Here is a 14,779-nt window from a genome sequence, read left to right on the forward strand (position 1 = left end):
GGTGTGCCCCAGGGCTCTGTCCTGGGGCCCCTTCTCTTCATCACCTATCTCCTCCCCCTTGGCATCATCTTCCGTAAATACAATATTCATTATCACTGCTACGCGGATGACACCCAGCTCTACCTTTCCAGTAAACCAAACTCCGCACTCCCACCCTCTTCCCTCACCACCTGCTTATCCGAAATCAAATCCTGGTTCACTTCCAACTTCCTCAAATTAAACAGTGAAAAAACAGAAATCCTCCTTATTGGCACCAAATCTACACTTTCCAAATTTGACCGTTTCCCTCCCCTTATTATCGACAGCTCCTCAGTTTCCCCCTCCCCTCAGGTTAAGAGTCTGGGTGTCATCCTTGACAGCACTCTATCATTCAAAGCTCACATCAATAACACCACTCGGGCTGCCTACTTCCACCTACGTAATATCAATCGACTCCGTCCCTCCCTCACTCCCAACACCGCCTCCATCCTTGTCCATAGTCTCGTCACCTCCCGTCTCGATTACTGCAACTCTCTCCTCTTTGGTCTCCCTCACAAGTCTCTCCATAAGCTTCAACTGGTTCAAAACTCTGCTGCACGTGTCATTACCAAAACTCCTTCTTCCCACCATATCACCCCCATCCTACAGCAACTTCACTGGCTTCCAGTTCCACTCCGAATACAATTCAAAATCCTTCTGTATACTTTCAAGGCTATCCACAACCTCGCCCCTCCGTACCTGTCTGACCTTCTCCACGTTGCAACTCCAGTACGCTCCCTCAGATCTTCCTCCTCTCTCCACCTCACTGTGCCCCCTGCTCTCCTTAGCACCATGGGGAGCAGAGCTTTCAGTCGCTCTGCTCCCCAACTCTGGAATTCTTTACCATCTCACATCCGTAACATTGACTCTCTCCCTCTTTTCAAAACAAAACTCAAAACCCACCTGTTTAAAATTGCTTATCCACTCCACCACCTCTCACCCTAACATCTCCGTTTTATTCTGCACAGTTTTGTTTATTTGTTCTTTTCATTATTTATTTTTACTGATGTTTTTTTTTTTCTGTTGTTTGTTTTTTTGTTTATTCTGTGCTCTTGTGTTTTGGTATTTATTTATTGATGATTTATTTTGTGTTTTTGGTGCTTGATGATTTTAACTGCTGTACAGTGTCCTTGAGTGGCGTGAAAGGCGCTTTCTAAATAAAATGCATTATTATTATTATTATTTTTATTTTACCCCTCAACACACACCAAAGCTTTAATATTTGATCCGTTTTCATGGTTTTTGGTCCATTTTAAGTTTTTTTAAAGTCTTAAACGCTGCATATAATCCATTAAAATACCAGGATTTAAGAAAATCCATTAATTTATCCATTAATAGGCTAAATTAATTGCAATTTACATTTTAAGACCAAATGAAAGGTTCCAGTGTGGGAGTGATTAAGCTGTGAAAACAATACTGGTTTGAGTTGCAGCTTTACTAATGAGTAACTAACGGGGGAGGGGACGCTCCTTCATTAGTTCAGGTTAGGAGACTTATTCTCATCTAAAAAAAAAAAGAAAAGTGTGACTAAAAAAGAACTTGTTGATCGTTTACAGGAAAGGACTGAGATCTATCTTACAGGTCACAGTTTCCTGTTGGACAGACTTCAAGTCCCTGAGCGTATTCCGACGTATTATTCACTTGCTGCTCTCTCACACCATCATTTTCCTGGAAAATTCTGATATCTGAATAGTGGAAAACAAAGAGAAAAGGACGGGGAAACATCTGAGATTACATTTCCAGGTACACATCACATCACATGGAATATGAGTTTGCCAAAAACAAGCCATGAACAGGAAACGAAGCAGCCAACGGCTGATAATTAAACAAATATATACACTTACATTCCATTTAGTGCAAATTGATTTTTCCTTCCTGGTTCAAAGTCTGATGTTGAGCACTGTGAACCGTAAACACAGATCCCTGCTGAGTCTCAGATCACAGGATGACCACAAACGTAGAACAGAAACATTATCTCTGATGTAAGATTAATGAACCTACTATCGTTACTGTACTGAATCAAATCTCATCTAATCTAGTTATAACACTGTATCTGGATCATTAATTATCAACTTATATTGAACTTGAATCCAAAGTCGTTTAATCCGTCTTGACTTGTATTCATGTACATGTACATGTACAATTATAATGATTTGTCTGAGCAACATGGACACACGTTGTGGTGGAAGAATTGAGGATGTTTGTGTTGTGCATGTAAACACTAGAGCCCGACCGATATATCGGCAGGCCGATATTAGGCATTTTCCAAACTATCGGTATCAGCGTTTATAATGGCAGATAAATGAATATTTTAAAAATAAAACAAAAACGGACGAAACACCCTTATAGAACTTAACAGAATTTGTCTCCAGTCTTGTTCGAAGTTATATTTATGAAGCTGACCAAGTCTTTTAATACTGGTAACTTGTGTTTTTTGTTCAAAGGACTTTTAAGTTTGTATTTTTATACATTTTATTTATCAGAACTTTAATATATTTTGATGTTCCTCTGTTCCGTTGTGACAATAAAATAAACAAGTTTATTTTTAAACTGCATTATATTATTTTAGTGAAGGCTCATAAATAACTACAAATAAGTAATGTTAGGGAAATCTGTTCATGTTTTGTTACGCGTTTCTGAAATAAAAAAAAAATATCGGCCGATATTTCGTAATATCGGATTTTTAAATCAACAAACATTTGTATCGGTATCGGCCTTCAAAATCTTTTATCGGTCGGGCTCTAGTAAACACAACCCCCCCTCGTTAGCACTGAGGACTTTTACCTGATTTGGCACGTATGGAGCGTTGTCCTCGCCTGAAAAATAAACGATGCTTAGAATAATTTAAAGGCATACTAAGACGCATTGCCCAAAAGGATGGCAAGCCAGAAATGTCCCGACACAGCAAAATAGGAAAATACAGACATGGGGCAGGGTCTCAATAGATACAGATTTTATAAACTCTATAAAACTATTGTTTTTTCAAGTGAAATCCTGTATACTATAATACCACATAGACAGATCACACACATAATACACATACCTGTGCTGTTGGCGATGTTTCTTTTAAAGACTTTATTCATCGGGTTTCTGTTTAAAGAGGGAATGAGTCATTAGACATTACTATAGACAGACATAAGCTGTCTTTTTGCAACATAACGATATTAAGACGATCACGTTGTTAAAAAAAACAACTATATCCACTTATTCAAAATTCTCACATAACATAAAAAAAGAGCTGCAACCTTAAGTTTGATCTCAATCTTTGGTCCAATGTACTTTAAAAAATGATAACAAATAATGTTTTTAAGCTCTCCCCGCATACGTTTCAAACAGGGATATGTGTTTATGGCTTCACCTCAGTGATGACACAACAACAAAATGTTAAACTGTGAAGTTCCATAGTGTCAAGATGCAGCTGCACTCTGAAATAAATGATTTATAGACAAAGCTATAGTCAGGCTTAGGACTATATTTAGAATATAAAACAAAAGCAGCACAAAAGGGAAGTAAATCACTTTTTGAAGGTTGAGTAAAAACGTTTTACTGTCAACATCGACCTGATTCTAGTTCCACATTTTCTCCCTTTCTTCCGTTGCCATGAACTGACATTAATGCGCCCTGGAGTCGTGCTTTTGGGTCCAAACTGTGTAATATTGAACAATCACATTAACCATTTTTTTTAATGGCTTCCTATTTAAATGCATAAGCTCTTTTCCACTTACTTTTTCTTGTAAAACCAGTACGCTGCAACAGCTGCTGCTCCAAGGATGACTAAAAGTGCGATTACTATTCCAGCGATGCAACCAGCCCCGCATCTAAATGGGGGTTTGACTGCGGAGACAGAGAACATGACGTTGTTCACCCCTCGTCATCTCACCTATACATACAACCAGTACATGATTTAGCAAATGATGGCCCCATTTAGAGTCCAAACAGATGATAGAGCAGGGTATGCTTTTGGTTGACAGGTCGCTACCATGGCAACGTCCAGTCTTAAAGTTGCCCGCGTCAGTTAATTGTCACAGTGACTATGTCAACTTCTTATCTGCAGTCTAAAGCCGTTTATGGGTCACTGTCATTAGTTTTATATGTTTTCAGGTGAGACAGTCATTATTTAGATTTAGGTGTGCTGTTTGGGTTTCCACACACACCCCCACACACACACACACACTTAAACTGTCAAAATAGCAGCACATGGGTGCTGCTAATTTGCTGCATTGTTTTTGGAGACGTGACAGAGGCTGGGTGAGACCAGCCGTCAGTCATGTTATAGGCTAAATTAAGCGGTTAATTATTCTCATTCTAAGTCTGTTATGATGTGATTTTTGAAGTCTCTGATCAAACCTTTGGCGATTGAGCTGCATTCGGGGGAACGTAGAAGAATGTTGGGACACGTGAGATTACCATATTCAAGAACATCAACAATCTTGGTACCTGTTACAGACAATCCATGGACCGCTGATGATGTTCTCCCAGTTACATCATTCCTCGCCTCGCAGGTGTAGTTGCCACTGTCGTCAAGTTGAGCGTCGGCTTTAGTAAAAACATTAGATTTCTGTTTCTCTGTCCTGTTCACAATCCAGATAAGACTAGCAGATGGATGGGAGTTAGCAAAGCAGGTTAATGTCAAGGTCTGTCCCACATGAAGCACACTTGGACCTTCGATGTGAACATTTTTTGGTCCATCTGAAAAAAAAAGACATTTATCAAATTCAGCAGCACAAATGATAAAGAATTAAAAACGTGGTCAATAATTGACGTAAAGAGTCTCGAGTAACAGATTTATAATTCTCAGTTGTACACTGTAATTTCTTTAACAGTAACTGTATAGTTTGTCACCTACAGTTAACAAGCATGACGAACGTGGCTTCGTCGCTGCTGAGGGGGTTGCTGACTTCACACGAATATTTTCCATCGTTTCTTTCACTCAGATTTTTAAAAGACAGCACTCTGTTGTTGTCGTAGAGGTTGATGTCGTCATCCGGAGTCAGATATACGTCGCCCTTCTTCCACGTTCTGGTAAAGATGGAGCCAGCAGCGTCGCAGGTTAAGTTGAAAGATTTCCCCTCGATCGGCAGGTTTGCTTCAGGTGTGATCAAAGCGGCAAATATTTTCTCTGTTGGGCAAAAGGTCACGTGAAAAATCTGACACCACGATGAAAAGCTACTGAGAAAGAAAACTATAGAGTAAAAAGATATAAAGAAACCTGTAAGAGGAAAACCTTATAATGTTCCCTTAAACATGTACATAATATGCAAACAGTCCACACAAGGGGTGGGAATCACAGAGTAACTCACGATGCAACACAATAACTCACAAATGTACTTTACTCCAGTTTTAAATACAAAAAAAGGTCAGACAGTTTTTGTTTGGCATCATTAGACAAAAAATCCGTAATTGACCTTTCAGCATTTTGTCATTCAAGTGGTCTAAAACTAGACTAGACTAGTCTTCTGCAGCTCCTCCTGGATCTGTTCTCAGGCTTTAGAAAACCAAGTGATCATTTGGCCAATCGCAGGTCATTACAGAGAGAGGATGTTCCTATTGGCTGTTCTACAAACGGTCCCAAATGGTGGAAAATGCTAAGAAAAAGCTCCTAGTCCAGCATTAGAAACATCTGGCTTCACTGCAAAGCAACCGACAAATAGGAAAACCGACCAATCAGAAAACTCTAAGTCTAACTGAGAATCTGACAATAAAGAGAAATCATGTCCACATCGACAACGCGTTTCAGAGATGGAGAAAGCCATGTGCTGACTGTAGCGGCTGTGCTTCAGTAGATACAGCTAGCAGAAGCACTCGAGAGAAAGTTGCTAATAGTTAAGTGTTTAACTTTGAGCAGCTTTGTGCTCACGGCAGCGACCGAGCTCTTAGTCGTTGGTTACGGTTCGCAGGGGGCTAAACTTATCAAACTCATCAAAGGGCTTTACAGGTCCACAAGTTAGCAGAGGAAACAGGATTAGCTTTATAACGGCATCGGGATCACAATCAGGATGATGAAATAAAGGATTACTGTTTAAAGCGTGTGCATGTGCCCGTGCTCGTCTTATGGGAGGGGCTTAGGACAGAGAAGGGAGGACTGCTGGAGTAGGAGGTATTTTTAAATTCTATTCTAATTCTTCATACTGCAGGTACATCACAAAATAATAAATGAATAAATTCTTTGAACAAAACCTTTAATTCAAACTTACTCAGTATAGAGATCGTTGCAGGCTGAGATTTGTCATTTCTCATAGTTCTGTTGTTAAAGGCCTGACAGCTGTAGTTTCCACTCTGACTCATCTGAATGTCCATCAGTCTGAGCTCTGGTCCGGTATCAGACAGCAGGTCTCCATCCAGAAACCATGTAAACAGGGGAGCAGGTCTGGAGTCAGCTGAGCAGGACAGGATGACGTCCGACCCTTCCTCGTGGTAGGTGGTAGGTGGAGATACTCTCAAATTCATATTGTCTGGGCCGTCTGAACGTGAAGGGGAAATCATACATCGAGTCAACAGAGAAAGACACCGAAAAAAAAGAATAATCTAACCGAGCACGTAGGTTAGTAACTCACAGCTGATGAGGAGGGTAACTGGATCACTGGCGCCGTTGCTTACAGGGTTAAACACGCGACACCTGAATGGTCCCTGGTCATAGCGGGTCACGTTGGCTATAGTGAGGGTGGAGCCTCCATCAGTGAGCTGAACTCTGTCACTTCCTGTGACCTCAGAGGTGCCGTTCAGCCAGAGGAAAGAGAGGGAGGAACCAGAGGAGGAGCAGGACAGACGGACGGAGCTGATGGACTCCACCAAGTCTGTGTTGCTGACGGTCACCGCCACATTAGAGACCGGGACTGTGGGCGAAAAGACAAAATGGTTTTATATTTACCACCATGTTAGAAAAAAGAAACCCTTCTATGGCTGACACATGGAAAGTTTACAGCACGATATCTTTGATAGGCAATTGTTGTGTAATTTTCAGGCTTCACTTCTTGGTGTTTTTTCTTTAAAATACATTTTCAATATAATGTCGCCCAATTTAAAACCACAAGAAGGTGTGACCATAAAACCTCCACCAATGTCTGTCTAGTCCCAACCAGAGCTACATATGATCAGCAAATTATGTCATAATTGACTTTCCATATATTACCACCTGTACATTTGAGGTGTATTTAAAAAAAAGAAAAGCAAACTGTGTATCCATTGTATGTTTTTTTTAACATATTAATATCAACACTTTCAGTCATGAAAATAAATAGGTTGTTCAATTTAAACATGCTCATTAGTCAAATCTCATTTATGCTACAGATGTTACATTTCATTAATAAGTCCCAAATGTGCATCGGGATGTTTATTTTTGACCTTGGAAACAATAATAAACACAACAATAACAAAACCTGAATTTTGTTTGGAAGGCATGTTTTGAAGCTTGTTTTTAGATCTGATTTGAAACCATTGAACACCTCAAAACAATTATTAATTATATTATATATATTTATATATTTCTTGCCAAGGATACCCCCCACTGTGGATTGAAAGAGATGATCTCTCACCGTATACATCAAGTGTTATTGTCCCGACCGCCTGTAGTCCTCCAGATGGGATAACAGAAACGCTGTATTCTCCACTGTCAATAACGGTCACATTCCTGAGCTCCAGAGATCCAGTAGACATGAAGAGGGTGATCCTGCCTTCAAACTGTGGTGAAGTCGTGTTCGTACCACTGAAAGTGATTACATTGATACCATCAAGTTGCCAGCTCACTGATACAAAAGTTGTTGGAGACAGGTTTGTGGTGAACATCACTGTCTCTCCCACAGCTGCTTCCAGAGGACCGTCCGGCAACAAACCAGCTCCTCTGGTCAAACCTGGAGGAGACAGTTGCAGGTCTGAGAAGGACTGTGATAAAGCTGGGCAACTGTAATAATACCCTTGACCCCAATGCAAAAGAAAATAAATGCATACATAAATACCTTCCATCAGTATGCAGTAGATGTCTATCTATTCATACCAAACAGGCAATGCAGTTAAGGTGGTTGCCAATCACAGGTATATCTAATAGATTAACTTTTTATCTATCAGAGCAACCAATCTATCAAGATCTGGATTCATACGGTTTCTGATACAGCTACAATTTTAAAATATAATTTTAAAATGTCCATATTTCCTCAACTACATGCAATAGGGCGAACTATAAATACATTATTTGTTTCAACAATTAAGTTACTTTTATCAAGTTATGCACATGTTCTGCTATGGAGCCAAGATAAGGACACCTTTTGAACAAACAACCATTACTCAAGTTTAGAAAATGTGTTTTTAAACAGCAGTCAAGGTTAAACCGTTTGAATGCAAGATTCTTACCTGTTAAAGTTGCAGAGACGATCCAAAGCAAAGGCAATATATCCATTGACGAGCCTTGGTGAGATCTAACCAGCAGAGGAAATGTCACCCATCAAACTTTGGCTTTCCTGTTACATGTGAGCCTCCGGCAGCTCTACATATACGAGTCAAGGAAATGCAGAGCGACGGGTTGAGGTACTAAAGTGTCCTCATAATGAGCTGAACCCACTGAAGCTGCAGTGACGATCTTAACGCTGTGGCACGTCGCCCTCTAGTGGACATTAAAAGGATAGTAAAAGACGATATCCGATCACACAAAGCCTGACAACAACATCAAACTCCCCTTGAATGTGGACCTTAAAATATGAACTTTTAGTCATGACAAACTCTGACAGCTGTTTAGACATAATAAATGTCCTTCCCTACTTTAATTATTAACTACTTTAATTATTAAGTTGATCAGTAAGTGGAACTCCCACTGCACAACACTTCCTACTTCCTCATTATGAAGATATTAGCAACGGCTAAGAGAAGGGCTGTGATCCCTCTTTGCAGAACAGTAATGGATACGACAGTGATACACTTCGCCATCCTGGGAGTCATCTCAGGTGAGCTTTTACAACACTGTTACGACCCAGGGGTGGGTCTAGGCCTCTGTGTCTGAATGAATGTGTGAGTGAATGATGTGTTGCAGGTGTCGTGCCAGGATCCAGCCCTGATTGGTCCAGCCAGCGTGAGGGGGACCATATATGGAGGGATCTCTGGGCTGTTCGCGAGTCATCCCTCCTCCACTCCCAACCCTGTCGGTTGCGTTTAGTTTAGGTACGCAGCAGTAGGGGTGGGCTGCCATTTGCTTTGTTCTTCGTTTTTCCTGTGTTTAGTAAGTAGGGAGGTTAGACTTTGTATTTTGGTTTCCTCTTCTTTTGCAGGTCAGCCTTGGTTCTTTAGTTAGTTGGGTTGTGTTTGTTATTTTTGCCTTGGCTCACCCCGACGCAAATGCTGCTTTATGTTAAGTTGTGTCTCTTATTACATTTATTATTGTATAAATAAATTATTGTTTGAGATACGCACCAAATCCACGTCTTTGGGTTCTCTGTGGTTTGGGAGTGAGGGAAGGTGTCCATTTATTCATGTGGTGCTCTAGGTTCCCCTAGCTGGGGCATAACATGAATTGGGGGCTCGTCCTCATTTTGCACATTAGTTGTTTTGAGCGATCTAGGCAGCGGTAAGTCGGTAAGTTTTATTTCTCTCTCTCTCTCTCTGGTTGGCAGTTTGTGGATGTGACGATGGCAGCCAATTTCAATTTGGATGATTTTGTCGAAGAGCCCACGTGGGATAAACTGAGTGTGTGTAAGAAAGCTGAGTTAATGATTGTGGCCAATTTTTATAAGATTGATATTCCTTATACTGCTAAGAAGGCCGAGTTATATCAGTGTCTGGGTGTTAAGTTGGTGGAGAGGGGGGTGCTGACACACCTGGTTGGGACCACGGGTGTTGCGGTATACGAGGCGGAAGCGAAGGTGCAGGCTGACGCTGGTCCGGCTTCGGGCGTAGAGGCTGTGGCTCCTGACCAGTCTGCCGAGCTGTCCACAGAAAGTCTTCGTTTAGCGCTCCGAATGAAGGAGTTGGAGCGGGAGACTAAACAGCTCGAGGGCGAGGCTATGCATCTCAAAGTGAGAGCCTTGGAGCTGGAACGTAGCACACCCCCAGTTTCCCCAGCTCCAGTGAGCACTGTTCCGCCTGCTGCGCAATTACGCGCGCGGGCGCAGGCCAACTCGGTTCCTGGAGGTGCCGGCCCAGTACCAGGTTTTAGCACTGCTCATTCAGCGTTCGATGTGCAAAAACATTGCTCTAGTCCCACCTTTCAGGGAGACTGAGGTGGATTCATATTTTTGTGCATTTGAGCGCATTGCGGCTGCTCTGCAATGGCCCAGGGATGTGTGGCCCCTCTTATTGCAGTGTAAATTAGTAGGGAAAGCTCAAGAGGTGTGTGCCAGTTTGTCTATAGATCAAAGTTTAAACTATGATATTGTGAAGGCCACTGTATTAAGAGCTTATGAACTCGTGCCCGAAGCATATCGGCTAAGATTTCGCCGGAGTCAGAAAGCTGCCAACCAGACGTTTGCGCGCGAGAAGAGTGCGCTTTTTGATAAGTGGTGCCAGGCGAGCAAAGTTACCCAAGTGGATCAGTTGCGTGAGCTCGTCCTGTTAGAGGAGTTCAAGAATTGTCTCCCAGACAAAATTGTGTTGTATTTGAACGAGCAGAAAGTAGTTTCGTTGGAGCAAGCCGCTGTACATGCTGATGAATTTGTCTTGACGCATAATAGTGTTTTTTCTGTGCCATGCGCCCGTGAGTTTTTTTCGTCGAATCCGTCTGAGCGCAGGCAGAGATCGCCAAAAGCAGTGCGCAAAAACTTTCTTCCTGCTTCAGGAGATAACCGTGAATGTTATTACTGTCACGAATCTGGTCATCTGATTGCCAAGTGTCCAACTCTCGAGAGGAAAAGTCGGGGCAGGCCGGCTAGATACGGTAAATCACCAGCTGGGGTGGGTTTGATTTCAGCCACGTCAGCGGCTGCGTTGCCCTCGTCATCCCCGCTGAGTGAGTGGGTAAAGGCTGATCCCTCGTACAACCCATTTATCTCGCAGGGGTTTGTTTCACTCACTGGAGAGGACAAGGACAAGGTGCCCGTGACAATTTTGAGGGACACTGGTGCGTACCGTTCTTTCATTTTGTCGTCAGTGTTACCGCTTAGTGAAAAAACTTCATGTAAGTCGTACATTTTAGTGTGGGGGGTTAAGATGAGCACACTGATGGTCCCTCAGCACAAAGTGTATTTGAACTTGTCTATGGTGTCGGGTCACGTTAAAGTTGGTGTGCGTCCGCAGCTGCCCATCAGTGGGGTTCATTTTATTCTGGGGAATGATCTGGCTGGGGGGAGAGTCTTTCCTGACCCGGAGGTGGTAGAAGTCCCGTGTGTCGAGTCATTCAGTTCTGTCCCCATGTCGGTGCCGCGCCATGTGTTTCCTGCGTGCGCAATTACGCGCGCCAAAGCTCGTGAGTTGGGGGAAGTTGTGGATTTGTCTGATTCTTTCATGTGTTCTCTCTATGAAAAAGAGCCAACCTGTTCTGTGCCAGGCTCAGACACTGTGGAGTTGGTGCTTGAGGAGGGCGAGCTGACATTGAATGTGGATAGAGCAACATTGATTGATGCGCAAAAGAATGATCGCACGTTGGATGTCTGTGTTTCCGCTACTGCGGCGGCGCAAGAAAAATGTTGTGTTCTTTTCTGATAAAGGGGTGTTAATGAGAAAGTGGGCCCCTGGTTCCCGTGAGGGGGATTCTGTTCACCAGGTGATTGTGCCAGCGCCGTTCCGCCAGCAGGTCCTGAGTCTGGCCCACGACTCCAGTCTGGCGGGTCATTTAGGTATTAGAAAAACGTACAACCGGGTTCTCCGGCACTTCTTCTGGCCGGGTTTAAAAGGGGATGTTTCCAGTTATTGTCGTTCTTGTCATGTCTGCCAAGTTGTGGGTAAACCAAACCAGCCCGTGCCACCAGCGCCTCTCCGTCCTATTCCAGTGATGGGGGAGCCTTTTGAGCGCGTGCTGGTGGATTGTGTGGGTCCTCTGCCAAAAACTAAGTCAGGGCATCAATACATCCTGACGATGATGTGTGCGGCCACGCGCTACCCGGAGGCCGTGCCCTTACGCAACATAAAATCTAAAGCAGTTGTTAAAGCCCTGGTTAAGTTTTTTTCCACTTTCGGTTTGCCAAAAGTTGTCCGGTCAGATCAAGGATCTAATTTCATGTCTAAAGTGTTCTCACAGGTCATGTCAGAGCTAAAAATAAAACATCAGAAATCCAGTCCATATCACCCAGAGTCGCAAGGAGCCTTGGAACGCTTTCACCAGACGCTAAAGTCTATGCTCCGAAAATTTTGTCTTGATTCGGCCAAAGAGTGGGATGAGGGTCTCCCGCTCTTGTTGTTTGCAGTGAGGGAAACGAGTCAAGAATCCCTCGGTTTCAGCCCGGCTGACCTGGTGTTCGGCCACACAGTGCGCGGACCTTTGCGTTTGTTAAAGGAGAAATGGCTTTCAGATGTTACGCGTGTGGAACACAATGTGTTAGATTACGTCAGCTCCTTTCGTGAACGTTTGCATTATGCTTGGGAAACTGCTCACAAAACTCTTGCCGCTAGCCAGTCCAAGATGAAGCGGCAGTTTGACAGGAAAGCTGTGGCACGAGTTTTTTGAACCAGATGATAAAGTGTTGGTCCTGCTGCCCATTCCAGGTTCAGGGTTGCAGGCTCGGTTCTCTGGCCCTTATCTAGTAGAGCGCAAGCTCTCAGAGACTGATTATGTGGTACACACTCCTGACAGAAAACGAACGTCCCGTGTCTGCCATATTAACATGTTGAAACGCTACGTTGCTCGGGCAGATGCGTTTGTGTCACCGGTCCCTACTACGGTGCCTGAACCTGTTGCTATGGTGTGTGTGGCCCCGCCCCCTCCGTACCTATTGGTGGACGACGGGCTCATTGAGAAAAACAGTGTTACTCCTTCTGCACGCTTGGGAAATTCTGAAGTGTTGAATAACTTAGATTCGTTTTTGTCTCATTTGCCTGAACCTAACCGTCTTGATATCATTAAGCTGATTGAGAATCACCCCTCGTTATTCTCTGATCACCCTCGCCGAACATCAGTTTTGCACCATGATATAGAGGTAGAGGGATATGCCCCAATTAAACAACACGCATATCGAGTAAATCCTTCAAAGCGAGCTGGGATACAACAGGAAGTCAAGTACCTGTTGGAAAACGGCTTGGCTGTGCCGAGCTCAAGTGCGTGGAGCTCTCCCTGCCTCCTCGTCCCCAAACCCGATTCCACTTCTCGGTTTTGCACTGACTACAGGAAAGTTCATTTAGTCACCAAGCCAGATTCCTTTCCTCTCCCTAGGATGGAGGATTGTGTGGATAGAGTAGGGGCAGCCAAATTTGTCACAAAACTAGATTTACTTAAGGGATACTGGCAGGTTCCCTTAACTGAGCGGGCATCTGAGATTTCTGCTTTTGTAACCCCTGATCATTTCCTACAATATACCGTGATGCCTTTTGGGTTAAGAAATGCGCCCGCCACTTTTCAGCGACTGATGCGTAAAGTTCTCCAGGGTGTGGAAAATTGTGAGGCTTATTTAGATGATGTGGTGGCTTATTCTGATACATGGGCGGAGCATTTGGAGACACTGTCCGTAATATTTAATCGCCTTGATGGAGCCTCACTGACACTTAATTTGGCCAAGTGTGAATTTGGAAAGGCCACGGTCACCTACCTGGGCAAGCAAGTCGGACAGGGGCTGGTGCGTCCCATTGAGGCAAAGGTGCAGGCAGTGATTGATTACCCTGTCCCTCGCACCAGGAGGGCATTGCGCCGCTTCCTGGGCATGTGTGGTTACTACAGGGGTTTTTGTCGTAACTTTGCAGATGTTGTGGCTCCTCTTACAAGTCTCTCCAGCCCCAAGACAAAGTTTGTGTGGTCTCCAGCCTGCCAGCATGCGTTTAAGGCTGCTAAAGCATTGCTATGCAGTGCTCCAGTGTTGTCAGCCCTGAACTTCCAGCGTTCCTTCAAGCTGGAGGTTGATGCAAGTGGATGTGGTGCTGGTGCTGTTCTACTTCAGGAGGATGCGCAGGGAGTAGATCATCCTGTTTGTTATTTCTCAAAGAAATTCGATAAACACCAAGTTAATTACAGCACCATTGAAAAGGAAGCACTTGCTCTCATGCTTGCAGTGAATCATTTTGAAGTATATGTGGGGTCTAGTGTGGAGCCAATTCAGGTTTTTACAGATCATAATCCCCTGGTGTTCCTGGCTAGGATGCGTAACTCCAACCAGCTTCTGATGCGGTGGTCTTTACTCCTGCAGGATTTTAACTTGCCGATCTGCCACAAGAAGGGGATAGAGAACGTGTTGGCAGATGCACTGTCGCGTGTGGACGCAGACTAGTGGTATTGATTGGTTTTGTTTGTTTGTTTTTTTTGGGAAGGGAAGGGAAGGGAAGTTTTCTTTTTGGAGTAGTGTTCGGTTCTTAAGGGAGGGGCTGTTACGACCCAGGGGTGGGTCTAGGCCTCTGTGTCTGAATGAATGTGTGAGTGAATGATGTGTTGCAGGTGTCGTGCCAGGATCCAGCCCTGATTGGTCCAGCCAGCGTGAGGGGGACCATATATGGAGGGATCTATGGGCCGTTCGCGAGTCATCCCTCCTCCACTCCCAACCCTGTCGGTTGCGTTTAGTTTAGGTACGCAGCAGTAGGGGTGGGCTGCCATTTGCTTTGTTCTTCGTTTTTCCTGTGTTTAGTAAGTAGGGAGGTTAGACTTTGTATTTTGGTTTCCTCTTCTTTTGCAGGTCAGCCTTGGTTCTTTAGTTAGTTGGGTTGTGTTTGT

At 43.7% G+C, this 14,779-nt stretch overlaps 2 protein-coding genes across 2 annotated transcripts in view; one reads left to right on the plus strand and one right to left on the minus strand.

Annotated features, from left to right (window-relative positions):
- Positions 1-1,532: 1,532 nt before the first annotated feature.
- LOC311024556 (cell adhesion molecule CEACAM5-like) lies at positions 1,533-8,469 on the minus strand. Its single transcript, XM_084027012.1, has 11 exons — positions 8,362-8,469; positions 7,551-7,865; positions 6,573-6,851; positions 6,213-6,479; positions 4,865-5,137; positions 4,456-4,707; positions 3,744-3,852; positions 3,062-3,108; positions 2,803-2,834; positions 1,863-1,918; positions 1,533-1,703 (listed from the first exon to the last, which is right to left on the minus strand). The coding sequence occupies exons 1-11, from the start codon at positions 8,405-8,407 to the stop codon at positions 1,679-1,681; spliced, it is 1,701 nt and encodes a 566-aa protein (XP_083883138.1). The 5' UTR covers positions 8,408-8,469; the 3' UTR covers positions 1,533-1,678.
- Positions 8,470-8,866: 397 nt separating this feature from the next.
- LOC311024862 (cell adhesion molecule CEACAM5-like) overlaps positions 8,867-14,779 on the plus strand; it is a gene marked incomplete at its 3' end in the record, with an annotated part of 51,853 nt that continues 45,940 nt past the window's right edge. The window contains exon 1 of the mRNA XM_084027437.1: positions 8,867-8,948. Coding sequence (XP_083883563.1) covers positions 8,903-8,948 — 46 coding nt within the window. The 5' untranslated portion in view covers positions 8,867-8,902. The remainder of the gene's footprint in view (positions 8,949-14,779) is intronic.

Source organism: Eutrigla gurnardus (assembly GCF_963514095.1).
Source record: "Eutrigla gurnardus genome assembly, chromosome: 14".
In the NCBI taxonomy this organism is placed as follows: domain Eukaryota; kingdom Metazoa; phylum Chordata; class Actinopteri; order Perciformes; family Triglidae; genus Eutrigla; species Eutrigla gurnardus.

Excerpts from the sequence above, each read along its gene's own strand:
- LOC311024556 (XM_084027012.1), bottom strand. The coding sequence starts at position 8,407 with ATGGATATATTGCCTTTGCTTTGGATCGTCTCTGCAACTTTAACAG. Across the intron at positions 6,480-6,572 it reads AGTTACCCTCCTCATCAGCT|ACGGCCCAGACAATATGAAT; the intron begins GTGAGTTACTAA and ends CTTCACGTTCAG. Across the intron at positions 3,109-3,743 it reads TACTGGTTTTACAAGAAAAA|AAACCCGATGAATAAAGTCT; the intron begins GTAAGTGGAAAA and ends CTCTTTAAACAG.